Source organism: Vanacampus margaritifer, chromosome 2, assembly GCF_051991255.1.
Source record: "Vanacampus margaritifer isolate UIUO_Vmar chromosome 2, RoL_Vmar_1.0, whole genome shotgun sequence".
Lineage (NCBI taxonomy): Eukaryota > Metazoa > Chordata > Actinopteri > Syngnathiformes > Syngnathidae > Vanacampus > Vanacampus margaritifer.
In genome coordinates, this window is record NC_135433.1 from 55362766 (window position 1) to 55390755 (window position 27990).

At 37.5% G+C, this 27990-nt stretch overlaps 2 protein-coding genes and 1 long non-coding RNA gene across 5 annotated transcripts in view; 2 read left to right on the forward strand and 1 right to left on the reverse strand.

Annotated features, from left to right (window-relative positions):
* Nucleotides 1–12063, forward strand: part of glyr1 (glyoxylate reductase 1 homolog (Arabidopsis)) — a 28838-nt gene extending 16775 nt beyond the window's left edge. For 2 of the 3 annotated variants that reach the window (XM_077556401.1, XM_077556403.1), the window contains 6 exons: nucleotides 1624–1734; nucleotides 1824–1925; nucleotides 2051–2213; nucleotides 3695–3874; nucleotides 7775–7899; nucleotides 10205–12063. In XM_077556401.1, the coding sequence (XP_077412527.1) occupies nucleotides 1624–1734; nucleotides 1824–1925; nucleotides 2051–2213; nucleotides 3695–3874; nucleotides 7775–7899; nucleotides 10205–10279 (756 nt within the window). In that variant the 3' untranslated portion in view covers nucleotides 10280–12063. The remainder of the gene's footprint in view (nucleotides 1–1623; nucleotides 1735–1823; nucleotides 1926–2050; nucleotides 2214–3694; nucleotides 3875–7774; nucleotides 7900–10204) is intronic. The other variant, XM_077556402.1, reaches the window with a different exon arrangement.
* A 1429-nt stretch (nucleotides 12064–13492) lies between these two features.
* Nucleotides 13493–26986, forward strand: rogdi (rogdi atypical leucine zipper). Its single transcript, XM_077559678.1, has 11 exons — nucleotides 13493–13804; nucleotides 14933–15004; nucleotides 19511–19593; nucleotides 19751–19805; nucleotides 19893–19973; nucleotides 21422–21517; nucleotides 21591–21689; nucleotides 21995–22108; nucleotides 22193–22242; nucleotides 24718–24844; nucleotides 25221–26986. Exons 1-11 carry the CDS (start codon nucleotides 13730–13732, stop codon nucleotides 25260–25262), a joined length of 894 nt encoding a protein of 297 aa, XP_077415804.1. The 5' UTR covers nucleotides 13493–13729; the 3' UTR covers nucleotides 25263–26986.
* LOC144044959 (uncharacterized) lies at nucleotides 19308–23844 on the reverse strand. The gene is made up of 3 exons (XR_013291389.1): nucleotides 23544–23844; nucleotides 21574–21683; nucleotides 19308–19710 (listed from the first exon to the last, which is right to left on the reverse strand). It is a non-coding gene; the product is annotated as an uncharacterized LOC144044959 (long non-coding RNA).
* Nucleotides 26987–27990: the final 1004 nt, after the last annotated feature.

A 27990-nucleotide genomic window follows, 5' to 3' on the forward strand; every position in this document is an offset into this window, starting at 1 on the left:
CTCTTGAACACGTCCCACTGTTGTGTCTTCGGTCCAACTCCCGGTAAAGAGAACACATTCAGTCAAATAATAAGCACTTAAATAAGCTTAACTGTCATGTCCCGGCAGAGGGCAGTCAGTAACGACCTGCTATGTATGTTTAAAATAGATTCAATAAAAAACAAACTTTTCAACGGTTGAAATGCAGGGCTCTACGGTGCCTGTTGCCAGTGTTTAGGGCATCTACAGTGTTAGCGTGCTAATGGTGCTACTGGCTGGAGCTCGAGTCATCGGACTACTTTTCAAAGGCAGTCTAATCAACGGGATGATTGCACACTTTGATGCTGACAGCCAGACACAGTTGCCGTTCCTGGAGATCAGTTTAATAAACTGAGCTCACTCAATTGTGCAGTTGACGGTCGACAAAATCACAACTGTGGTTTTGACGTCACTTTATCTCACAGACCAAAAACTACTCAACTCGGAATTTCATTTCATACAAAGTGCTGTACATGGAGTAAAAATCAGTCATGGCATAAAGACAGGTAAAACAAAAATAACACCAAATAAATTAATAATTATCTCAAGTGGGTAAATGAATAAGTCAATAAAGTAACACAAGTAGATAAGTAAATAAAATAAATAAATTAATAACAAAATACAGCAGGCACCATAAAAAATTTAAACGATGATGAGTCTCATGCCAAGTCAAACGGCAAAGAACAAAGATATGTTTTAAAAGTGGGTAGGTAGGTTATTCCAAAATCCATGGGGAGAGATTTGTCTAAAATCTCCCTAACATTGTAGAGAGGAAAATAATGTGCTGTTAAGCACAATTTAAATTTTTATTAAAAAAAAGAAAGAAGTTTAATATCTAGAAATAAATGTTGGTCGATCATTAGTAAGTGGAAATATATTTTTAATGCCTTCTGTAGTCCTAATTGTTCTTTCACCATGCAAAAATATTATTTCTATCCAAATACCTGATTATTCAATAGAATTTTCCGTAGGATATTTGAATACCAAAATATTCGATAGCTGCAGCACTAGAGGGGAATGCAACCCGCAGTGCTATACTGTACTATACATAATATAAATGGATAATGAAAGAGATGACCTGACATTTGGGAAGGACTAAACATCGGGAATTTCATGAGTTTCCCCAGTTGCTAGTTCCCGGTTTTCCAGTTGCCCAGTCTATCCACAGCGACAAATCGAATAGTAATGGCTTGATTTCGGTCAAACAACGAATCACCACGTTGGACACTGCAACACCCCTCCACGGGAAAAAGTTCATGCTCAGGATTTTTTATTTTTTTTTACTCTTAGCCCTGGAAATGGTCCAAATCAGCGCTCCCCCCATTAGACTCCATTAGTTTTCAATGACAAGTTGGTAGCAGGCTTATTGAACCACAAGAGAGCAAGGAAAAACTCAAAAAAAAAACATCAGGCAAAAAATTTGAAACTTTGAGAAGAGACAGCAAATGTCCTTCCAGGATGATCAGGCTGCAATGGATGTCGAATGGGCAACAATTCACATAGTTTGTGATACTAAACAATATTAATTAGAATTGTGTGAAAGTCTATTGAAGAAGTTGAAGCACAGCAAGAACAAGTGTGTGTGTGTGTGTGTGTGTTTTCCAGTGTGACCTGTTCATCCAAGAAGGTGCCAGGTTGGGTCGGACTCCTGCGGAAGTGGCTTCAATGTGTGACATCACATTCTCTTGTGTCTCTGACCCAAAAGCTGCCCGAGATGTGAGTTTAATAACAAATATCTCCTGGATGGATAATTGGCACATATCTTGGTTTCGCTGATTGGATTGTCTTCTTGTGTTATGATCCAGTTAGTCTTAGGTCCCAGTGGAGTGCTGCAAGGAATCAGGCCGGGAAAGTGCTATGTAGAGATGAGTACAGTTGACCCAGAGACAATTACAGAACTCTCACAGGTGTGTCAACTCTTGGTATTTATAGACAGAATAGTGTACATTGTGTTTAATACCCCACTATCCGAAAAGTTATTACCGTTGAGCATAGCGTAGCATTTAATTTGTTGCATGCTTTGTTTTATCAGGTGATCACCTCACGGGGTGGACGTTTCCTGGAGGCTCCAGTAGCAGGAAGCCAGCAGCTCTCTAATGACGGGATGTTGGTCATCTTGGCAGCCGGTGACCGAACTGTTTATGAGGACTGCAGCAGCTGCTTTCAGGCCATGGGCAAATCTTCCTTCTTCTTGGGTATGTAGAGCGTAATGATGCGAGCCATCTTATGGTTTCTTTTGTCGCAATTTTACTGTTAAGCTGTATATCATAAAATTCAGTTGATGGCGTGCACTACTAATATGTAAGCTGCATCCACAAAATAATACAAACTTTTAACATTTATTCAAATTATTATTCGCACATAAACTGTACGTATTACTCATCCAAATAAGAAAAGGGAAAACGACTGCCAACCTTACTGTAGGAAATAAACATAATTGGAAACAGCACAATGTAGCAAATGAAAATACTTTTTCATTTATTTAAGGCAATAACTTACAGTTGAACAGAAGAGAAACGATTCATACTGTAGTTTTATAATATGAACAGAAAACAATTTGAGAAAAAGAGAAAACATGATTATGACAGAAAGGGAGTGGTGAGGAGAAAATGTATTTAATCCCATCCCCAACTCTAATCTATAAAACACAAAGTATACACTACTTCCCGCAAGTTACAGTATTGTTATTTTAAGAAGTTAAGACAACAATTTAAGCATTTACAACAATTTAAGCATTTTTTTCATAATAAATAACCAATATCATGACATACAATTAACTGAATTTTAAGTGCCAGTCATCATGATGTTAGCATAGGCAAAATATTCTTAGTGGTATAAATAAATATGCACAACAATGGGTCCAGAATCTGGGGATAGTCATATTTTTTCGTCCTGCCCACCAATTCAACTGAAGTCTGGTGGTTTCCAATTGGAGAAGCAGCTCACCTTCCTGCGGCGTCTTTTCCCACTGGCCCACTTTGGATAATCAAATCTTCTAACAGTTTTTCAACAATTCCTTAACTGTGACTTGTAGAAAATGCCATCGGGTCAAAGCAAGGTCAAAAGGAAACATGGGAAAAGACGGCACTGTTTTAATTTAATATGACTCCATGGATCTTGACTGACATTGCATGGTGGCAAATATTGCTAGCGTAAATATTTAGCATGACACTCTCGAGCGTCTTGAGACAGAAAACTTCCTTGGTGACCTGCTACTTGAAATACTGCTGCTGTGAAGGATTATAGAAGACATCTCCTTTCATTTCATAAAGGTTGCTCAGGAGTAACCTATGCTATAGACGTTGCTTTAAAATTCCAACAACCTTTTTTCCGAGTACTTCTGGGTCATCTCTTAGGAGTAAAACGAGCCCTCAAGTCATTTAGTACCAAGAGGTACCCATTTACCATTTTATTTTAAAAATGTTGATTATCTTAAAGTTGGTAATAATAATTGTGAACATGTTCAATTTTCCTTGCAGTAAGAATTTAGAAAAAACATGAAGTTTTGTTTGCAAATGTTTACAGAACATGTCGACCTTGAATGAACCCTGACAAAAAATCAACGTTCACTAGCTTTGCAAAACGTTTCGCCCTTCAGTAGGATCTAGGCTTTAATCTCAATCTTGTGTGTGTGTCTGTTTATCTGAAACGTTTTGCTTTAATATTTACTTCAAAGGTGAGGCGGGGAATGCAGCAAGAATGATGCTCATCCTCAACATGGTGCAGGGCAGTTTCATGGCCACTATTGCAGAAGGACTCACTCTGGCCCAGGCGACTGGCCAGTCACAGCAGACCTTCCTGGACATCCTATGCCAGGGCCAGATGGCAAGCACCTTTGTGGACCAGAAATGCCAAAGTAAGTAAAGTACAGGAGGTTATGAATAGGGTTTTAACGGTTCACAGAAGTAACAGTTCGGTACTTACCTCGGTTTTGGGTCACACTTCGGTACGAGTTCGGTATAACAGGAAAAACAAAAAGTTGAATTCTTGTAATTTTATTTTTTATTCATTTTTAGCAGACAGTTCTGAAGGTAACTGTTTGTCCAACATAGCGTCGTTTAGAACTACCAAAGATTACTTGGCATAAGATGCAGATGCACATAAATGTACTCAAGCTTTATTTTCAAAATGTTCCTTAAAAAAAAAGGCTTGTCTTTATTGTTAGATATGTCTGGTATGGGAGTTTAACCATCTCATTACCATCATTATTGTTGTTACTATTATTTTTAATATGAATTTTATATATTCCAGGCCATCACTGTATAGTAAGCAGAATGGCTCCCTGCAAATACAGCAGGTTTGTGTCCTATTAAACAAGCTCAGATTTCACACTAAGAACATGTTGGGACTGCATTGGACAAGATAATTGTTTTAGTATTCACACTTTTATAATTATTTTACTTTTGTGTGTGTGGTTTTCTAATGTAAAATAGTTTCCTGTGCTCAATAAGGGTTGTCTGTTTGAATTAAACACCAAACACGAGAGTGAGTGTCCGCCTTGCTGCTCGCTAGCGTTTGTGAATACCGGCAGCTCACTGGAGAAGCAGAGGGTGGCTTGGGTAAACTATGTCAAAAAAGAGAGCACTGCCGAGTACTGCACTACAGGTGAGACACTCTTTCTCCTGCAGCGCCTTCTTTTTTTTCTTTGAGAGCCCCTTGAGCGCTTCCCCTTTTTCACTTGCATTCTAGTGGCCGTGCTAAATACTTTAGCTAATGTTAGCACTATTGCTATCAACAGTTTTAAACGAGTAAACTCTTACCACTATCTGCTGGTGACTACAGATCTGTACAGGACGCCGTGTGTGACTTTGCAGTCCGTTCCCAAAGCCCATTGGCTGGTACAAAGAAATTTTTATTTTTAAACGTTGGTGAACATGTGAATGTGCCGATTTTAAGTGCGCCACACCGTGTCAAAACTATTTGACAGGAAAGGTACAGAGAGAGCAAGTGAATATTACTGACAGTAAACAAACGTGCATGTAAATGACCACTTATCAAGTGTGGGGGAGAGAAATGTCCGTTTGTTGTCATAAAGACAACAACTGTATTTTCTTCGTGTGTTTTTTTTTTTTTTTTACTGGTAGCAAACTGATTTAGGCGCATTACTGCCACCTGGTTTGGAGTGCAAATACTGCATTAAACTTGCGTATTCGGCAGCTGAGTGTATGCACCGAACTGTGACGTCCAAACCGAAACGGTTCTGGATGAATACAAAAACCGTAACACCCTTAGTTATGAAGTCAACATTCCTGAAACAGAATTTTATTGCCACATGGCCAGTTGATTAAAAAATTGCTAACGCGTTTTCGGCCTTGTTAGGCCTTCGCCAGGGCAAGCTGAAAAGGACAAGGTCATGCAACTACTTATATAGGAGTTAGTCACATGTTCAGTTGGCTGGCCACACAGTCAGCTGGTACTCATCATCCAATCAGCAACCAACAATCAGCAATACTTTTAAATGTCACGACAAAAAAAATGAAACACAATATACAATTATTTACAATGTCTTTTCAAAAGAGATCTTAAAGAAAAGGAATGAAATTAAGTTCACTATTCAGACTCTGGGCGATATATAGATATAAAAATTATAGTATAAATCCTTCCATAAGTTAGGGTTTGTCATATTTTGTTCTTTTGTAATGATCCTTATTTGCATCTGTGGATTTGTCAGAAAGGGGAAGAAATTCTGTAATTTTATTTCACTTTTCACGTGAATAGATCTCAGAAAAAGATTGGCTGATTATAGTTTATAGTAGGGGTGTTAGAAAAAATTGATTCGGCAATATATCGCGATATTACAGCGCGCAATTCTCGAATCGATTCAATATGCGGCCAAATCGATTTTTAAACATACATTTTTTATGGGAATATTCAACAAAACGTCTTAGGGTTAGGATTTACACATTAAGCATGGAAGAATGTTATATTAATGGAACATTAAGCCATAATATTTTATTTCAGTGCTGTTCAAGCATGAAACAGAGTGCAACCTGTTTGTTAAATGCAGTGGCTCAGTTATAAGCCTGAATTTTCAGATAAATAAATACATTTTCATACTAATCTTACAGTGTACAAGTTTACTGATTAGTATTTTCTAAATTTGAGTTTAAAAAAATCGCGATAATCAAGTTATAGATTCGTATCGGGATTAATCGGTATTGAATCGAATTGTGACCTATGAATCGTGATACGAATGGAATCGCCAAGTACTAGGCAATTAACACCCCTAGTTTATAGGCAATTTTTATTTAAGATATATTTTTATTTAACTGTGCACCTTGCAGGGCTTTAGTTTAAAATAATTATGCAGCCTTTATATGTATATTTTATTATTTGAACAACTGAAAATTTTTCATGAAACAGGTGAAGAAACCAGTTTATTAGTTATTTGATTTAGCCACTATTTACTAAAATATCCGATTTCAATGAAACTACTTGTGACATGTCATATTTGGGTTCGACTGAAAATTTTCTTGCAGGGGGGAAAAAATAATATATATATATATTGGGATTAATATCGTATATCGATATTAAGAAAACATATATTGGGATATGAGTTTTGGTCCATATCGCCCAGCCCTAATTCAGACCAAGATATGTTAAAGTGTAGGCTCTTGACTAGTTTATTGCTAAGAGTGGGGGCCTTCCGGAAGCTAATTGTTGGAGTATGTGGAAGTATTTCTCTTAGTAAGTTATCACTTCTAAGGATACTCCAATTTTGTTTAATCATATGTTTATTTTGGTGGCTTCGGAGGTATAAGGTGTTACAAAATACACTTGATTTTTACTTTCTTCAGGAAAACATCAGGAAAACGTATAAAGTTCACTTTGTTAGTTCCACAATAACAAAGTGGACTTTATGTAACAATGTTTCCTTGTTTCTCAACCAAATGTACGAACAGAAATGTACAGCAATGGGAGCTTGCTTTGCGCCCAATTATGCAAATCTATATTTTTTCTTGATTTAAAAATCTATAAAGATGATAAAGAAGATCTCCATACTACAATCTATAGAAAACCTACTGACCGTAATAAAATTTTGAGAGCTGATAGTCACCACCCGCAATGGCTGTTAAAAAAGCATCCCTTATAGTTAATTTCAGCGACTGAGGAGAATGTGTAAATGACATTCGTTTTGACCATCAAGCACAAGATATGGAACAAAGATTCATAAGCAGAGGATGCAAAAAAGAAATTATTTCCACAGCTCATCAGAAAGCTAGAAGTCAAAATCAAAATGATTTGTTGATTTCAAAACAAAAAAATGAAGTAAAAATCAAGTGTACCTTGTAAAACCTTATACCTCCGAAGCTAACTAAATTAAATTATTGTATATTGTTCATTTTTTATTATTATTGACTTTTAAAAATATTGCTGATTGTTGTTTGCTGATTGGATGATGAGAGACAATGGCCTACCAAGGCCGAAACGCGTTGGCAATATTTTAATCAACTGGCCACAATAAAAGGCAATAAAGGCTTTTTACTTTGAACACCTTTGAGTGCCTCAGTGTTTTCTCTCCTTTTTTTGAAATGCTTTGCGGATCCCTCGACTTAAGAGTACCAAAAATACATTTTTGGGCGATAAATCTAACATATCCTAGCAACGCTCCTGCATGCTCTGATTGTTTACACCTTTTTTTTTCATGACATTAATAAAAGCGATGAAATACAGTACCATTGTATATGACGATTCACATTTAAACAATATACATGGATATTATTTGGTTCCTGATTTTTCTTGTTCCCTTATCTAGATATCCTTCAAGGCAATTTTAAACCAGACTACTATTTGAAGCACATTCAAAAGGATTTAAGGCTAGCCATCTGCATGGGTGATATGGCCAACCATCCAACCCCGATGGCTGCAGCGGCCAACGAGGTAATTTTACTTCAGGTGTCTGTATGATGATGCATGAAGTTAATTTTTTCTGCATTCCTCTTTTTGTTCTGAAGAACTCAATTACTCTTTTCTTTAATTGGCCAGTTTAACATGACTTCACTATGACTCAGTCACTGATAGATTAATGTAGCGGCTAACTGTCACCTTAGTGCCTCAGTCTCCAGGCATGATTACAGTGGACCCCCACTATTCGCAGGCGTTTTCCAAACTGGGACGGCCAGGAATATCTACAGCTGTGTTCAGACTGCCTGACAAAATCTGATTCGTAGCCCATCCAGATTAATAGTGGATGGCTCTTTTGTAGTCTGAAGAGCCCCAAAGCACATGAAATCAATTTTTTTTGCGGGATGGATTGAAACCGAGGTAGTTTCATGTCTGATTTGGACAGGATGTGTCTGTCAGAACATCTCCAAAACACCCAGATCAAATTTGGCTGTCCCTGACGTCATTCTACACGTGCAAAACCCAACGCGCCAGCGCTGTCAGTAACCCATTGGTTCGCTGCCTAACTGGTTCCTCACCTGCACAGCTGAAAATACAGTGACAGTTTACGTTACTTACTTTTTTCGTCTTTCTCTTAAGGAGAGCTCAGTATTGTTCATTCGATTTGACATCATCATTGCTCTCCTTTTTAAAAAAAAAAAAAAAATTAAAAAAATTTAAAAAAGTTTTTTTTCTCATTTTTTTTTATTTTTTATTTTTAATTTTTTTAAACGTTACTTACTCAAACGCTGAAGCCCGCTACCCTGTCAGTTCTTCACGTGCAACCGGAAACAGCTAAATATTGCCCAGTCGTAACCATAGACGTATGTTCGTTTAAAAAAAAAAAAATAAGATGCATAACACGCTTGCGAAGGGATAGGTAGTACGGAGTGTTAAACAACGTCACAATTATGACATCAGACACTACACACGCTGGGCGACGCCCCCTTTTGTTTTCATTGCTACAGCAACCTGTCAGATAAGTGATTAATGTAGCCCAGTCTGAGCAGGGCCAGATGAGATTTGGACAGTGTAGACAGTCAGCCCTAAAAATTTGATTTGAGGAGGAATCAAATTGAAATTAGATATGCCTGGAGTCTTGAACACAACCAAATATCGGCATGTAATTGACGCTGACTTAAATGCAATATGCTCTATGGGCATGCTGTAAAGAAGCCATCCCTGAAGAAAAAATGTTTGGGATGGCGTTGTGTTGATGTTGGTCGCAGCTATGTAATGTGAATAAAAACTGCGAAAAGGAAATCCATAACGTGCAAAGGTCAAAGATGACGAATTGCATGCCAGAATCATATATCATATTCGTCGAAGTGGGGGGTGGGAGCAGCAAAAAAACATGAAGCGATTACTATTTGTCGTTCATTGATGGGGGAAGTCAGTGTGCACTAGTTCAAAATTAGTATTGTTATTTTGGGATGGCTGTTTAATTATATTTTTTATTCATCTTTTGTTCATTTTGGTTTCTATTACTGGGAGTCCTCGAGCTACGTCGTATGCGACCTATGTCGTTTTGACTTTACGGCACCCGTGCCTCCGTAGCACCTTCTTTTTCTTTAATTCCCCACAGTAATCGCGCATTTTTAAAGTTATTTGAAGTTGTGTTGTTACCTCCAGTAACGGATGTCCATCAGCAGGTCGGGTCGCCATCAGGCGCGTCACATTTCCGTGTTTAAGTTTGAATTAGCTCCGCTCTGCCGTCCATCAGCAATGAATGTCACACGAAATATTGGTTCAGTCTGTTCTGGGTTTTGCAAATGTCTTTTTAAATTACCGTACAAAGTATTTTGATGTAAATATCGGCTTTACCAGGGAAATCCAATTTAAGTCGAAATTTGGGGTACATCGCCAGTGTAGGAAAGGAACTCTGCCGTAACTTGAGGACTCCCTGTATATGTTTTATGAACAAAATGGTGTAAAGTTAACCCGTGGGCAGTATTTTATTTTAAAATGGCTTGGTCAGAACCAACAAAAAGCCAAAAAATTGTCACAATAATGCCTAGGGGTTAAGTGAACATCGCCTTTCATTTCAAGTAATGCAACGCTATCGGGATAGAAAATGTTGTCCATATGCCACAGCACTTGGCCGCAGCATACTCTAATAACAATTGACACTGTTTGTCATCATTTTATCTTTTACTTATGTTACCCTGGGTGGCAAGGCAAGAGAACAGATAAATGAGATGAGTCTTAATGTGTGGGTCGAATTTTAATGGAGCCACTCTAGACTTGTTGCTGTTGTATATTCTGACCTTGTGCTTAAAAGTTCATTTTGTTTTCTGTATAGGTGTACAAGAGGGCCAAGGCACTGGACCAGTCAGACAATGATATTTCTGCAGTCTACAGAGCCTACATTCATTAGATTGAGGTGTGATTTACTGTCTGGACCACACAGTCTTTAATCCCTCGTTATTCCCCCATCTTGATGTAACACGTTTTATATTTTTAATTCTAGTTTTATTTCATGCAGTTCTTCTATATTTGCTCCTGCGTGGTTATATGCCCACAACTGATGGGATTGCAATTTCTTCATTATAGGGAACATTGAACATTGCACTGACTTAACTGAGCGGAAGATGTGTGATTACTGCTCTAAAAAGGTTGTACTGCTGCAAGTGGAGGCATCTTATCAGACCTCTGACATCAGACTTGTGCTGAGAGTAACGCAGGTTGTTTGTGAGGGGATGATTGAGGCGCCCAGAACCACTGAAGAGCAGCTTGTCCAGTCCCAGCCACATGGATTGCCGCAAATAATTTTATGTGCATATGCGTTAAGTTAGGTTAGTCTACACTTCTGCTCTTTATTTGAATATCAACAAATTCCAAGCGGGAAACCGAACATGCCACTGCATTGCCTTAATACAGTAAACTCAACTCTTTCAATTCATTTATTTATTTGTGAGGTCCTCTGTGCAGTTTGGTAATGGCATATTTCTGTATTTGGCAGACAATTGAAGCTTTTACATTTATTGTATTTCCTGACCGCACTACGGAAACGGCCTTAAAATGCAGTAAGAATTTGACGTTCTCATCAAAACTTTAGGTTTCCATGTTTAATTGTTTATTTTTTAGTTTGGAATTCTTAGGTATTTTATTTTATGCAGATATTATCCTGGTGTGATGGGGAATCCACTTTTGAGTTATTTTTAAATATTTAAATGAGATGGCCCCAATGTCAGTCAGGAATTTTTGTTTCTGGTCATTTGGGAGGGGGAAAAAACAAAAAAATGAAGATATATGGTGTATGTGCTGCAAGGCGACATTGGACCTTGCACGATTAGAAAACTTGGTGAATTAATTTTATATGACTGAGAATTGTTTCACTGACTGAAAGCTGTAGAATAAATTAAATATTCTTAGCAGCTAATTTTTGTTTTAATGTCGTCATTGAGTCACTGGCACCCTTACCCAAAGAAAACACTTTGCTGAAGCTCACTTGTTTTGGTACAGTGTTATTTTTCAGATCTGGGCCTAGAACCAGACACTTAAATCATGGATAAATCCATTTTTGTGATTCCTGCTAATGATGTTAAAAAAGTGAGAGCGAAAGCGTGCTAGAGACATCACACGACTGCAAATAATCACACACAAATCAGAGATGGTAGAAAGACTTGGAGTAATAACTGTTTTCTTGCTGAAAAACAATACACACCATGTTCTGTTGCATAATGCTGTGTTTTGTTTTGTTTTTTTGTTTAAACCGAAGAGTCGGGTTTAGCTTTGAATGTCAAAACAGAATTGAGGTGCATGCTTAAGAGTCCAACAAACCATTCAGTAAGTTTTCAATTTGGAGGGATTTATGTTTCTTTTCTTTTTTTTTGCGCAAGTTCCACATGCGCAGCTTGAGGATGTTTTAGAAGCCAGATGTAAATAACACCATGAGTTTTGAGTACAAAAATGTTTTATAACTTCAGTTACTGGAAAAACAATTTTGACTCTTAAAAGCAACTAACAATGTTTTGTTCTAATACTGTAGAAGTTAAAATTTATATTTAATCTGGTTTATCAAATCACATGCCAATAATTTGGAAAACGTTTAAGGATGACGGCAGCCAGTGGTGACTTATGGGATATTTATGATTTGTACATGTTGAATTATCAAGGCTTTTGTGTTTAATAAATCCTCGCCTCATTACTGACATACAAGTATTGTTTTTGCGTGCGTGCGTGCGTGTGTGTGTGTGTGTCCATTTATTTCCTCAAATAGTGGCCTTTTACACCACTTGATTACGGAGCTCCTATTAGATGCGGTCTGTGTAAAGGCGTGTTCCTCTGTGGAAAGAACATTTTCCAGAAGAACCCTGTAACAAGCCAACTATCAGGCCTGTATGATAACATGTCCAGATGGAATCTGCTACTTAGTAAAAAGGTGCGCGTTTTGGCCAACCTGTGTGGAGTTTGCTTTTTAGGCACACATGGCATGAATGCTAGACATCATGTATGGAGGTAACCATAACCTAATCATGTGACCAATACCATCCCTACATTGAAGTATGTGGAGGTGTCGACATGTTTTTCAGCAGCACGAAGGAACTGATTACACCACTTCCTTATTTTGTTTTTCTCTCATTTTCCTAAATAGTTGATGACGCCACAATTTTCAATTCATCAACCGAATAAAAGTTGCACATTTTTGAACAAGCCTCCTAATGGTATTTTCTTTCAACATAAAAAGCTTAGAATATGCTTTTCTGAATTATTACGGACATTTTCAAAAATATTTTATACTTTATAAAGAACTGAAAACAGTCATTTTTTTGGAAAACTTTTTTTTTTTATCGTTTACTGTATTTCAAAAACATGTTAACAGGTCAAGTTACATAAGAACATACAGAAGGGACACTTATTTGACATCATAACAATTCTTAAGTTGCACTGAAAGTTGCAGTAACCAACCGTCAGTCTACCTTTGGCCACAATGTAACGTTGGATTCTGGTTAGTAAGCCATATTAAACAAGAGAAAACACTTCTTTCTATAGTTCAAAGCGGAAACTGCTGCTCCAACCAGAACTCCTTCGCTGCCGTCAAAACAATTAGGGAGAATTTTATCTTTTTTCCCTTTTTTTTTTTTTACAAGTCAGTTACGACTTAATGATTCAGCATGAATAGGTAACTCAAGAATGCTACAAACAGCATTTATTTTATGCAAACTTTATAGTCCTTTTATGATATGGACTTAGAACCGAAAATAACAAAATCCACCTTGTAGCATCAGGTGACTTGCCAGCATCTGGTGCGAATAATTTATATAAAAGTGGTGACTTAGTGGCTATATATATATATATATATATATATATATATATATATACATATATATACACATATATTAAAAAAACGGACTTCACAGTGATAGATAGATGGATAGATATGCTGCACAGGCAAATGTTTAACGGTGGACTGCGGAAGTTTACCTAATAAGGAGCAATGGGCGGGGTCACTTAATTCTGAACGTGTGATCGAAATATGTTGCATTCAAGGTTCTCTGCAATTACTAAACTTAGTTTTTTCGTCGTGTCGGACTCATCGTTGATTGTTCATTCATTCATTATTCATCAATTGCTATACCACAGATATAATGTAAAACGTTTAACACTTAAAGGGCATTAGACTTACGTGCTATTTGGTGTCATTGTGAAGTCCGTTTTCTATTGTTTGTGTTCACCCCGCTATGACTATTGTGAATTCGCACTGCCCTTAAAGGCAGCACCTCATCTGCTAAGCTAGGAAGGAAAACGTTTATCTCCTCAGGAACGGACACTCAAGACTGTTCTAAAGTGGTTATCGTAGTGTTGTTCCTGTTTACTGCTCAGAATGCTCAACCCTCAAAGATCTCTGTCGGAACTACCCAAGATGTCGGCTGCCAGTCAAGTGGAGCGGGCAGTACTGGTAAGATGATGATGTGTCTTGTGTAAGTCTGCAGGAAAGCGAATACATGAAGCTAGCCGCGTTACTCTCACATTCACTGGTTTTAAAGAGCGGCTCTCAACCTAAATTCCCACGTCAAAATTGTTTGGCCAAATAAGTGATGCAGTGTTACGTCTGCTGCAAACACGTAGTGTCACGTTCACAATGTAATCGGTTCTCAGAGAGCGATTGATTAAAATCTGCATTTTATTAAAATGCAGGTGCAGGAAAGCAGGGTTTGCACTGTCACTTGTGTGTTGTGGTTGTGCTGGTGACGGGCCCGAACAAACCTAACATCAGTGGAATGGAGCGTGGAGCTACCGTGAAAAGTGACATGCGACACTCCAAGTGACCAGAAACTCGAGTCGTTTTTTTTTTCAGATATTTTTTTATCATCTGTCACAGGCGCCTCCAGTAATTACATCAGAACTGACAACATAACGTCTTGGTGCTGCAAACTGCCAAGGGCATTGTTAAAACGCAGTGTAATTATTGTAATGAACTTTGCAGCACATTTATAGGATTGAGTGAGCTGATTTTTGTGAGGAAAAATGCACTTAATGTTGGTTTGCTGTTCAACAGTTTTGTGCCATCTTACAAACGGGAAAAATCAGTTTTTGTTGTTTGCTTCAGAGTTCAAACGGTTGTTGAACCGTGGATCATTTATAGAGGTATTGGAAATGTATTATGAAAAATTTAAATACGTTCAGCACGTATTTTTCCATACTTAAAATGGCATTGTTGTTCTAGGCCAACATCTGGTTAGGAAGTATGAGGCAAAGGCCTCCCCAGTAGCACTGGTGAAAAATTGTGGCATACATGAAATCTGGTTGTATCTTGTCAGGATTATGTGAAAATATATTTTCTACGATATTTAAATTCATGCCTTTTTGTCCCCTGGTGAACATCAGCAGAATAGGAATGAAATTCTGATTGTGTTAATGTTATCATTAAGGTGATAACATGGGTGGCATCGTTACATAACGATATCATATACATACATACATATCGTTACATACATTACGTTTTTTGTTTGTTTGTTTTTTGCTCCAAATAAAAATACTTTGCATTCTAACACCTCATGTGCTTGTATGATTCAATTTACACCAGGAGGAGGAGTTCAACTGGCTTCTTAAAGAAGAAGTGCACGCTGTTCTGAAGCAGCTGCAGGATGTCCTCAAGGTAAGAATTGATAAGATAACAATGGTAAGTTTGTTCTCCTCTCAATTTAAAGCAGACTGTAGTTACTGGCATGTTTAAGAGTGAGATCAAAAGTACTGTATAGTACGAATGGGATGCTGGTTGATCAACGTTAATTTTGTTAGAATTTAGAAATCACTTGAGCCGATAAGCAAAAATAGAAGTGGAAATAATCAATTTTATGGTTAATGTTATGTCCCTGTTTTAAAGGTGCATTGTGCAGTTTAAAAATGTAATATTAAAGCTTTTTCTACATCATGCATGTTCCACCAATGCCCAGAGATGAGTACGAAGAGCCCTGACTGTTTGACGCTGGCTGCACTTATTAGCTTTTATCTTCCCTTTATAGTAGAGTGTGCGGACCCTGCACACTCCACAGTTTCTTTGGGCAGGGGAGGGCTGGAGTTGTTCTTACCTCATTTGAAGTCATGTCTTCGTTTGTCAACGGTGGCTGTCGCTTTAAGATTGTGCACATACTCGCACGCACACCATGAACGAGCCTGACACAGATGTTGCAGTTACGCTTTGGGCCAGAGGTGGCAGTCGCAAGTTAAAAAAAAAAAAAACAAACAAACTGCAAAAAGATCCTTTAAGTAAAGTTACTAGGACTAGATGTTTCAATCATTTTGGTATTATTGTGTAGTAGAGTGTTGAAGCAAGGTTAAGTAAATCATTGGGGTCATCAGGTGGATACTTATTGTTTCGTTAATTGAAGCCCACAACATCTAAAGGATTCAATGCTGTATCCAGTGTCCCAGGTAGCACTTCTCTCACTGCCATGCCCTTCATAACACTCTGCATGGAGAGGGCGTTCCTACTCTCTGAGCCAGGTGTACGCCTCGTGGCATAATCCAGTGGGAATCAAAAGTTTGGACATGCCAGGTTTAAAAAAAAAAGAAAGGAAATATTTTTGTGAATAAAAAAGCCAAGGAAATATTTTTAAAAAGTCCCAAAATTTCCATCATTTACACTTTCAAAATAACAGAAAACCAAATAATGGCATCTGCAAAAGTTTGGGCACCCTGCAAAGTTTTTAGCATGTACAGACAGCCCCCTTTGAAAAGTTGAGACCTGATTATGTCAATAATTGTTCACAATTATTGTCTGTAGAGTCTAGGTAATGTCAATCTCAAATGTTTTAAATGTTCAGACTCATCCAACTTTGCATCATAAAAAAAAATAAAAAATAAAGATTGTCAGGAAAAGCCTACATGAACAACTGAAACTGAAAATAATTTACTCTCACAAACTAGGAGAAGGCTATAAGAAGATAGCAAATTGTTTTCTGATGCCACTACCTCTGATTGTAATGTAATTAGGAAATGGCAGTCATCAGGAACAGTGGACGTTAAAGCAAGAACTGAGAGATCAAGAAAAATATCAGACAGAGCAACTCACAGGATTGTAAGAAACGCACGTCAAAACCCATGTTTGACTGCCAGAAAGACCTGGCAGACACAGGAGTTGTGCTACACTATAACATTATAAAGAGATACTTGTACAAATGTGGTCTTCATAGAAGAGTCTTGAGAAGAAAACCTCATCTACATTCTAACCACAAAAATCTGTGTTTGAATTAGCAAATGAACACACAGACAAGCCTGATGCATTTTGGAAACAAGTTCCTATTTGCTCTTTTTTCCCCTCTATTTGCTAGACTGTTGTAGCCTCTATTTCTGGGGGAAACAAGCTTTTTTTTTCATCTTTTTTTTTTTAATCAAATGCCCACCATTTCTAATCTCGAGCAGCCTGGCCTGCTTGCATACTGGTGCAAAAATGTAGGAAGTGGACCTTTTCCTGCTGATGTTTGTTTGAGCCCTGCTGAAAAGCCGCCAGCACAGACTAGCATAGGTGCTCACAGAATTTGCTGCGTTTGCTGTGTTTTTGTGCTCGTCTTCAAGGTACACATGCAAGACCAGCATAAAACGAACAGCAAAAATATGTATTCATTTATTTATTTATAGCAGGCGGGGTATTTATGATGGTTTGACTGTATTTCAGTGTTGATGCCAGCTCACCGAGTGCCTGGTCATGCCATGTCACGTAACATGACATCATGCAGAAGCCGTGCTATGTCTCATGTCAATAGTTACGACTTGGTTATGACACCAAGTAAAGTGCCCTTGATGGGTTGATTTTCAGCCCCTGTAACCAATCACATTTTAACTCATTGTTAAATGGGAGTCAACACCTGCCACAATTTAAAGCAGTGGTGTCCAAACTGGGTCCTTGAGGGCAGAGTCCTGTAGGTTTTGGATGTTTCTCTTCTCCAACACAGCTGAAGCTCATCAGCAAGCTCTGCATAAGCCTGATAACATCCTGTTTGTTGGAACATGTGCATTGGGGAAACAGGGAAACATCCAAAACCTGCAGGACTCTGGCCCTGAAGGACCAAGTTTGGACACCACTGATTTTAAGTGCCTCTCATACACCAAATAATTTTCAGATGTTCTAGTAGGCTTTTCCTCCCATTTGTTTTCTTTATAGCAAAAGCCTGAAGGTTTTGTGCTAACATTGACTGGTATTTGCAACTACTCATAATTCGGGCAACCTTGACTAAGGCTTCAGTTCAAGGTGAAGATAAAAAGCTACAAAGAATGCCATCATGTTTCGCTGTAGGTATGGTGTTCTTCTTGTAATGAGCAGTGTTGTGTTTGTGCCAAACATAACTCTTGGAATTACAATATGACCAACAAGTTCAACCTTAATTTCATTGGACTAGAACACATTTTCTCAGGTGTGTTTGGGACATGACAAGTGTATTTTTAAACCAAAGTTGAACATTTGGCACAAATTTATTTATCTTGGTCTACAAAATCCTGTCATCTGAAGAGTGCTCTACTGTACACTACAGGACTTTATATATTCATTGTTTATCCATTGTCTACTGTGTACTTGTTATCTCATGTCAATCCCATCAGGCTAAGGAGTGCACATCTAGGGGCGGAATGCTAGTTTTTGAACAGGATTTCAGACTACTCAAAACAACGTTGCAGTTGACAACAGTGATTTTGAGCCTTAAATTAGCTGAGCATGCGTGTTTTTGGTATGTGGGAGGCACCTGTGAGAAACAAGTTCTGAAACAATTTTTCAGCAAAGGAAGGCATAAGTCGTTAAGTAACTACCATAATTGTTTTCTTTCCTTCCTTTGCTGCAGTCTCATTTTACTCTAACCATCATCTTACAGCATCCATTAGTTTTTGGGCGTATCACATGATCATGATGTCGTTTTAGCAAAGTTCATCCAGCTCAGAAAGGCTTTATATTAGTGAATGTGAGCTTCATACAGAACATAGATCTTGTTCTTATTAGTTTGCCTTCTAAAAGGCTTTTTGTGTGTGATAGTGTGTTGAGTCATTTGCAGACAAGTCCAATCACATGGCACACATTAGTCTGGACCAGAGGTCACTAACATAGTAGTGGGCACAAGCTTTGCTGCCAGTCACCACATGAGTAGCCCGTGGGCCTGTTCCAAAAATTGCTCACCAGTGATGGGGCATTGGGATTTTCTAGGAGTGGTTTATAAGAGCTCTTTTGAAAACGTTAACAATAGAATAGATTTAAAGAGATAGTGCTGCATATTTGTAATCATCTGTTTCTTAATAATTGTGAGAAATCATTAACATGACCAGTGTCTTCACATAACTGAATGTCATTAATTATTATTAATAACTAGGGCTATCACTAACAATTCTTGTTAATTGCCCATCCCAATTTAAAGGCAGTTATTTTTGTGTCAGTCAATTTTTGTGGTCGACCAGGCCATAATAATAATAATTATAATAATGATAATAATAATAATAATTAAAAAAATTAGAATAATCCTCCAACCCTCATGAAGATAAGTATTTCGGATAACGGATATATGTAATAATAATTTGTTAATTTGAGCAAATTTGTTATTATTATTAAGTAGTTGTTTTCTACTGCTAGATTTTAACCTTTGCAAATACAAATTATTTTTGCAATGTTGGTTGAATAATTTGATTACATATATAAATACAAATTTACAATATTTTATGTCACTATATCCACATACATTTACTGGTAAATGTAAAAAATATACTGTATATATATATTTTTTTACATTTACTGGTAAATGTAAAAAAAATATATATATATTTTTTTTTTTTTAAAGAAGTGTGGCTGAACCTACATTGAGTCAGTCGTGTTTGTCTTACCCCCACGCACACACACACTGCTATCGTCATAAATGTATATTTTTGTTTTTTCACATTTTAGAAAATGAGGAAGTTGTAAAGGTTCATTTTATTAGTCTGCCTATTATTAGTAGTATTTGTATTTGGTCATACTGTTCAGGTGACTCTTATGAGTCAAAGGTCAACCATCACTTTTATTGACTTTTTGGGATGGACGTCTGCATTGCACAGGTCAAAAGCCATCATCAATCAATATTGATCCGCTTTTGAGAACATTAACCACAACCTCTGGCTCCTAATGTCTGTATTTTATTTTGCCCCTCAACAGGAAGCGTCAAGACGTTTCATCATGCCGACGCCTGGCCTAGAGAGTCAGCTCAAACAGGAAAACTTCATCCTGGGCAGCTCCACGTAATGCCAGCCTCCTCTTCCTCTTCTCTTCTGCCTTCTCCTCTTAATGACTCAGCATTCTGTGGGGGTCATGGCTTCCACGTGAACAAGTTTATCGCATGTTGCTTTGGTGTCGAACTAAAACAAACAAACAAACAAATGATGTGTCGTTTTGCAGCATGGATCAGGTGAAAGGAGTACTGACACTACAGGGCGAGGCTCTGACTCAGGCGGTGAGTTTGACGTTTTGTGTTTTGCCTCTGTGAAAATGAAATTTGTTTCACCTATACGTTTCCCGTGTTTGTTTTTACCTGAAACAGGACATCAATCTGAAGGTTGCAAAGAGTAGTCAAGTGCTCCACTTCCAGTTCAGGGAGGACAAGCAGTGGAAATTACAGCAGGTATATCTGCTGGCTACATTAAACTACATAGTTCAAGTGACTTCATTCCAATCCCCCCAACCAGGTTGCACAATTTGGGTATTTAGTTTAAAACAAAGATACTTTTAATCAGATCTCAATTCAAATATCAATCATATTTTGTTTGTACAACTTCTGGAACATTACAATCTTTACAATACAGTTTCAATAAACTGTGGTGATAAGAATGATGTAACAGTGAAGAAAAATACTGACAAATGTGTGTGTTATGGGGTGCAAATATTTTTTTTTTTATTAGCAGTATTACTACTGTATGTGTTTTGTTTAAAAGAAAGTAAATTTGTTTAGCTATGACTGTAAACTATAATCATTAAAACTGTAAAATCAATAAATATATTAATCCACGTGTAATCAATCTACTGAGTTTCACTTTTTGAATTGAACTACAGAAATCCCTGCTAACCAAGGTTTGTATGCAATTTGTCCCTCCACCCTAATAGGAACTTTATCATAAAAATTGTTTGCTTACTTTTTGGTTTTGCTTAATCTCTTCATATTTTAATATTTTCGCTAATCAATCGCTCACTTCAAACTTTGATTTGGAACTCTTAACAGCATTGTCCTCAATGTCTCTTGAATAAACAGGTTGAACAACATGGGCAACCAATCAGACAAGTTGTAATTAACTGCAGTCATGGGAATAAACACAGATGGCATGTTAGATGTTTTAATTTTCATAAATAAATCATCTTAGAGCCCTGCTCACAACTGTGGATTCTTTACATTCAGTGTCCTTTTTCATGCGACTCTGAAGGCGCTATTTAATTAAGTACACACAAAGTCTTGTAGACTCGCGCAACATTTGCATACATCCAGAACAAACCGGGCATAGTTTGATGACGAACACCATACAGACAGTTGATGGCCTGCGGGCGGCATATTATAATATATACACAGTACTTGTTACCCCAGGCTAACTGATGTTTCAAAACAAAGCAACTATGTTGAGTTAAAGTTAAGCACAAGTAGGCAGATAATTACACAGGAACTTGCCCCAAGAACACAAAAATTCTGTAAATAGGTTCAACCAAACCCGCTGCTGTTAGACTTTACAATTAGCTGTACTCTCGGTAGACCATTGATGTGTGATGTGATGTTTTAATTTCAAATAAAACAAATGTTATGATGATGATGATGATGATGCCATCTATTTACACTACTGTGTTTCTCTGACTTTATTTAACTATAGGCTACATAAGTATTTTTTGTGATATATCCATATTATTTATATATGATGTGTATTGCTGCTGGTAACGCTGTGAATTTCTCCACTGTGGGATAAATTGCTTGTCAATTGAGTTGGGTGAGGCGATAAGAGAAGATACACCTTTATCTTATCACCTCACCCAACTCAATTGACAAGCAATTTGTCCCTCTACCCTCTTTGCATGTATCTTTCCTGGTGTCAGATCCAGGATGCACGAAACCACGTCACTCAGGCGCTTCAGTTGTTAAGCAGCCATGATGAAAACTATGACTTCAAAACAGGGACAGAAGTCAACAAGGTTTGCCCTCAGCAGTGTATCACCATGCATGTATTATGTAGTGATGCTAACCTCACCTTTCTGCTTGTTGTAGCTCATGGATGCTGTGATGCTCCAGCTGACGCGCGCACGAAACCGCCTCACCACACCAGCGTCCATGACACTGCCTGAATTGGCCACAAGTGGGCTGATGGTACAAACAGTTTTTTTTACTTAAGACTCATTGGGTTCAGACACGCAACTGCAATGCGCAATTTCTGGCTGCGATCAATAATAATAATAATAATCACAAGTAGTCAGAATCATAACCCATTCATTGTAAGAAATCATAATCCATTCATCAATCCATCTTCTTGCTTATCCAGGGTCAGGTTAATCATGAATCAAATTCAAAAATCACAATTGAGACTTTTCCGTCATTTGACTCTACAGTGTACAATTTCTTTTGGCATGAAGCACAAAATAAATGCCCTGTAACGAGCTATATCCTTCCATCAGAAAATGTTCACTCCTCCCATGCCTGGTGATGTGATGGTGAATTTTTACATCAACTTAAGCAAGCTGTGTCTCACAGTCTACCAGCTTCACGTGCTGCCGTCCAACACCACTAAGGTTTGAACACGTGATGCGTTTCAATACTTGACTGTGAAGTTGCGTCAGATGTAAAGTAATTGTTTTGTTCTTGCTTCCTGATAGAATTTCAAGCCATCTGGAAGCTCTGTGCTGCACAATCCCGGGTCCATGTTGTAAGATGAAATACATTAAATGTGTCTGTCGTGTAGTGTTAATTTTGTCAACGAAAACTAAACAAAAATCATTTTGTCAACCCACATTTTTCACTGGACTTAAACTACACTAGACTAAAACCCTCATTAATAAACAATAACTGGGACTAAATCAGTATGTATTTTCGTCGACTAATGAAGACGACATGAAAATGTACTTAACTTAATAAAAACTGGACTAAAATCTATGGACATTTTAGTTCATGAACAAAAACGAGACTAAAATTAAATGATTGTGAAATCTTGTCTCTGCTAATCCGTCACTGTGACACTCTCATGTGACACACTCCCTTTCAAATCTGCAGCTAGCAAGTGCAACATGAACAAACATATGGGGCAGACAGGAGGTGAATTCACGGTGAAAGGTTAAATAAAGAAGAAGTAAATTATAGCTAATGTAACATTAATCCAATGGCTATTATGTTCCAGCAATAATGTTAATCCGACCACTAACTAATGCTGGCTAATTTACTAGCTCATAGCATGGAGCCATAGTAGCCACTTGTTGATATACTGTAATAGTGTGTGAAGTTGTTTTTCATCAAAAAGATGAGAGAAAATTTTATGTGAACTAGTTTTAGATCCGAAATGTTCAACATAATCTGACAAAAAATATATACAGGGGTAAAATTGATTGACTAAAACTAGACGAATAAAAGTATGTTTGTTAGTTTTTTTTTACTAAAATGGACTAAATAAAAATGGGATGAGGTTGACTAACTATGATATTAAAAACTATAAGCGTATTTGAAACTGGACTAAAACTGAGACTAAATTTTAAAATGGTGGCTAAAATGAACACTATGTGGTGTCATTGCCACAGTCAGTCAATTCAGATTCTTTATGCATAGTGTGCATTGATGGTGTAGTGTAGGGTCCACCAATTCCTGTCCTCGGAGTTTTAGATGTTTCCGCCTACCAACACACCTGATACTAAAGATCAGGATTGTTATCAGGCATGCTGATAGGAATCAGATGTGCTAGTGGGTGGAAGCCATTAAAACTTGCAGAACTGCAGTCCTCGAGGACCGGAATTGGTGAACCCTGTAGTGGTACACATGGCTGAGATAAAAGTTGAACTACAGTGGAAGAAATGCTCATTTTGTGTAGACCAAACTGTTAAAAACGACTCAATCAACCCTGTCTAGTGTCAATAATGCACAATAGACAAATGGCAAAACTCAAAGCAGTCTGATTCCATTTCCAAGACACCCTCTCCATAAAAAGCAGCATATTGGTGAGAGACATTTTACTGCCTGTACCTGAATCAGCAGCAAGTCTGGATTGGTAATCTGGACAATCTGACAATTTCCTTGTGGGCCGGGCTACTATTCACACTGCTCCAGCATGCACATTGAATTCCTCCGGCCCGCAGGTCTGTTTTGAAATCAGTAGTCAGTTTGCAGATGGACGGGAACAGTTCTTGTGTTTGCTGTAAGGGTTGCCATTAAGTCCAGGTGCTGTCTTTTGCCTTCTGTATGTTTGGGTGGTAACATGTTGAAGGAAGGAGGTGGCTAAGGAAGATGAAGTATGTTGTCTCCTTTTATCTGCCAGCCCCTTGGCTTGCTTGTGATCAAATCTGCTGTGTGTTTTTTAGCATCTGATTAGGGTTAACCTGTATTCCGAAATTTATAGAAAGTACCAGTGTTGCAATACAAGGATGATGAAGGCACAGTAAAACATAAACTATGTGTTTGTGTTTTGAAATGTGTGCTTTTATTTTGTTTGCGTTAGTGCAAGCAAATATGACTCGTGCCTCAATGAGTGTTGCCAACAGAGATGTTTTTGCTATAATATTTAGAGACTTTTCCCATCCCTCTAGCAACAATTTTTTTCAAGTAGGGGACTAGCAAAAAATGAAAACAGTGGTCGTAATGTTTGCAACATTCTTATTTCCTGCACGGTGGAGGGAAGATGGACATGAAGATTTGGCCTGATAATGCTGTACACAAATCTACAATTTCATATACTGTACGTATTCGGCCTATTATAAGGCATCAATGTATCATTATACATCACTTTCACTCTTAATAATTTTATACTTCCCATTTATCTTTACACTATTTGGGAGTCCTGACTAAAAAAGGCTAATATGAGTTGGTGGTTGGTGCACAAAATTAGAAATATTTATTTGTAAAGATGTTTTTTTTTTTTATGACATTTAGAATTTTGTTTAAAATGTGTATTTCCTAATTAGAACAACTTATTTCCATATCTACACATGTAGCAAATTATTAAAGTAAGACAATCTGCTTTTTCTTAACACATTAACTATAACAGCCAAAGTTGAGGTTAGCATGTTGGCTTCGTTCTAGTTTTTCACGTGGCCCCTTTGCAAAATTATTAAAACTATTTTCACCATTGTTCAAAGTTTATAAACATTGCTCAATATTACGTCATGTATTAATGGTTGTTTGTTTCTTCCTCGTTCCACAGTGAGCTCAACAACAACCGGTTTGAGGTGAGCCATGTCCACAAGGTGGAGTGTGTCGTCCCGTGGCTAAATGATACGCTGGTGTTTTTCACCATATCGCTACAGCTTTGTCAGCAGCTGAAAGACAAGGTGTGTGTCTCTTACTGTGACAATTTGCTATTTAGCTTACACCTAAAATCATGATATACCTCATAGGCTCCATCTTCCATGTTTTACTGTACCTCACATATGCTCCGTCTGTCTAGTCATATTTGATGTAAAAAGGCAAGTGCCATTATTATTCATACTGGTCTCATTGTTGACATCACACAAACCTGGCATTTGAACAGGGGTATTTAGACTTTCTGTATCCACTCTGTCTATCCACAGTGGATATAAACCATCTACACACCTGTCGTTGAATGCCTTTTCTCTGATATAATGAGACCAGTATAACTAATGTCACAACTTTTAACGGGATTTCTCAGACAGATGTGACTAACAGGTTGTCCTTGTGTGCCTCCAGATTTCTGTCTTCTCCAGCTTCTGGAACTACAGACCTTTCTAAGCACCTCACAGTCAACATCTGACTCAAAACAAGCCACACAAGTGTGAAGGACATGCTCTTGTTTATTTGTAGATATTTATTAGCCAGTCAGTCGATTTCAAGTGTTGCATGGTTGTCAGAAGGAGCCAGTTAGAAACGCGACAGGCATGTTTTCCCTTTTGTGCTTTCCAGCGGACCGACATTCCTCTGATGCGTTTAGCATTTCACAGGACTGACTAACCTCTCCATGAATGTATGCTTATGTTTTTTCTTTGTTTAAGTTATTTTTATGTTTAAGCAATGTTGCGAGTATTTATCATCTGGTACTTTCCAGTCATCAATGCTAACGTCTGCACTCAGGTGAAAATTATGGAAAGGGAAATGTGTTATGGAATGTTAAAGGGATACTTGACTCATTGAGCCATTTTCAGCAGTGAAAAGTTAATATTTTGTCCAGAATGAATTTGATAACTTTTCATGTACAATTAATATCTTTAAACACTAATTTGTCCACTTGCTGACAACTGAAGATGACATCACCTGTGCTGAGGAAGTAGGTAACGGCCAATCATGGCTCACCTGTTTCCTGGGTTTGGTTAGTTACCTACTTCTTTAGCACATGTGATGTCATCTTCAGTCGACAGCAAGTAGAAAAAATATTTTTTAAAGGTATTAATTGTACATGAAAAATAGTTATCAAATTAATTGGAGAAAATATTAACTTTTTACTGCTGAAAATGGCTGAATGAGTCAAGTATCCCTTTAATTTCCATTTGCAGATAATGAGTTTAAAGATTCATGTCTTCATTTCTTCACGAGTAGGGGTTACAAAATTCTGGGAATTTTCAGTGACAAACCTTCCATGAGAATTATGGGAATTTTACAGGAATTCATGGTTATTCCCCCCCAAAAAATTTGTTTAATTATGGATAATTTCTCAATTGTTGCATACCGCACAAAGTAAGTCTATTCAGGCCCTACAACTATAAGGCATTTATTAAAAACCACAAGCAGTTCTGCTGTGGATGTGTGTGTGCTTTGGCAGCAGTCACAGTCCAGCTTTACATTTACATACACCAAAGTGTGCAATAGAACTGGAGCCGTTCCAGCATGCACCACCAATGCAGTATGTGCGTACTCAGTGATCTAGTTCAAAGAATCTTTAGAAGTTTCAAAACCGCATTGGTGAACACTCTGGCATATCTGTACTGATTCACCGGTGTGTCCGTTTTCATCTTAAAATGTGGTTGGTGGCGCAAGTCTTTTAAAAGTCAAGTATGTGAATACAAATACTATAACAGCATTAAGGTCAATGTATGTGTTTTTGTTGTTAATTGCTTGATTGGGTGTATTCATCACATTCCTATTGTAAAAATAATAATAAGCTATACAATAATGCATATATTTATTTATTTAAATGTTTTGCACATATGTTGTTGATTTCCTGTGAACCAAACACTCATTCAACAGGTGTTTGTCCCAGTGGCCATTTGGACGTATCACGAAGATGTCATTGATCAAATACTGAACCTACTTAAAAGGGTTTCAAATGTCCCATCAAAGAAATTGACACTAGAACTTTACAGTTCCGCTTTTGTTTAACCTGCATGCAGTCGGTGTCAAAATGGCCTCTGGGATAAATGGCCTTTCGTGAACAAAATCATTCCAGTAAGTGTTATTTACATAGAAAGAAATTATTTAATGAGGAAGTTATTTATCTGTGCAATAAAAACATTATCTATATATATTGTCAAATTGTTCATGTCTCATTACCTAACCAAATGTGTGATCATGGCTACTATTTTGGGGTAGAGACCTTACTTGTAGTTAAAATTGATATGACAATTTACAAACTTCCAAACATTTTGTTTTTAAAAGCTACATATGATGGAAGATTGATTTTTAATGTCTTGTACTGAAAGCTATTGTGTTTAGGGCGTGCCCACTCACCTACTGTGAAATTCTAGAAATGTGCTCTGAGCGAACCATTCTATAGCCTCCTTCCACACCACTGTTAAGAAGCATTGGGAGTGGATCTAATTAACATAATTATGTGCCACACAGCTACAATTTGACAAGCAGAATATGGTAGCTATGCGTTGAAATACTGCAGGCATCGGTGACTTTGGTGAAGTAGTCTTTTGAACGCACAAATTAGCGTCAGGCATCTGGTGAGACTGATAGGATAGTATATGCTCGGATAGGTCATCAAATGCACACAAAAAACTATTTTAGCATATGAAAGCAACTTTTTTACAAATGACAATTTAAAACAATGGTTTGTAATTACAGATTATGAGTAGAAATTTAAATATCATCTACTACGATGTTATTAGGGATGCTCCAATCTGCTTTTTTCACTACCGATACTACTGGGGGGGGGGGGGGGAATATAAATCTTATGAATTGTTTATTAAATAAATGAGCAACAGTGGAACAGTTGTAAATTAACCAACAGCTCCACTAACTTGGTAAAACAAAATATAAAAATAATCAGCAATCAATCCTAATCATAAATCATTAGATTTTTATTAGGGGTGCACGATAATATTGGTGGCCGATAATTAGCGGCAATTATCGACCAATTTGACGTCAAACATATAAAACAGATAATAAAGAAATCTGCCAATAATTATCGGCAATTATCAACCAATTTGACATCACACAAATAGACCACATAATACAGAAGTCCGCCGATAATAATAGACTTGCCGCCTTGGTCCATCTGTTGTGGTTGTGCCTCAAGTTG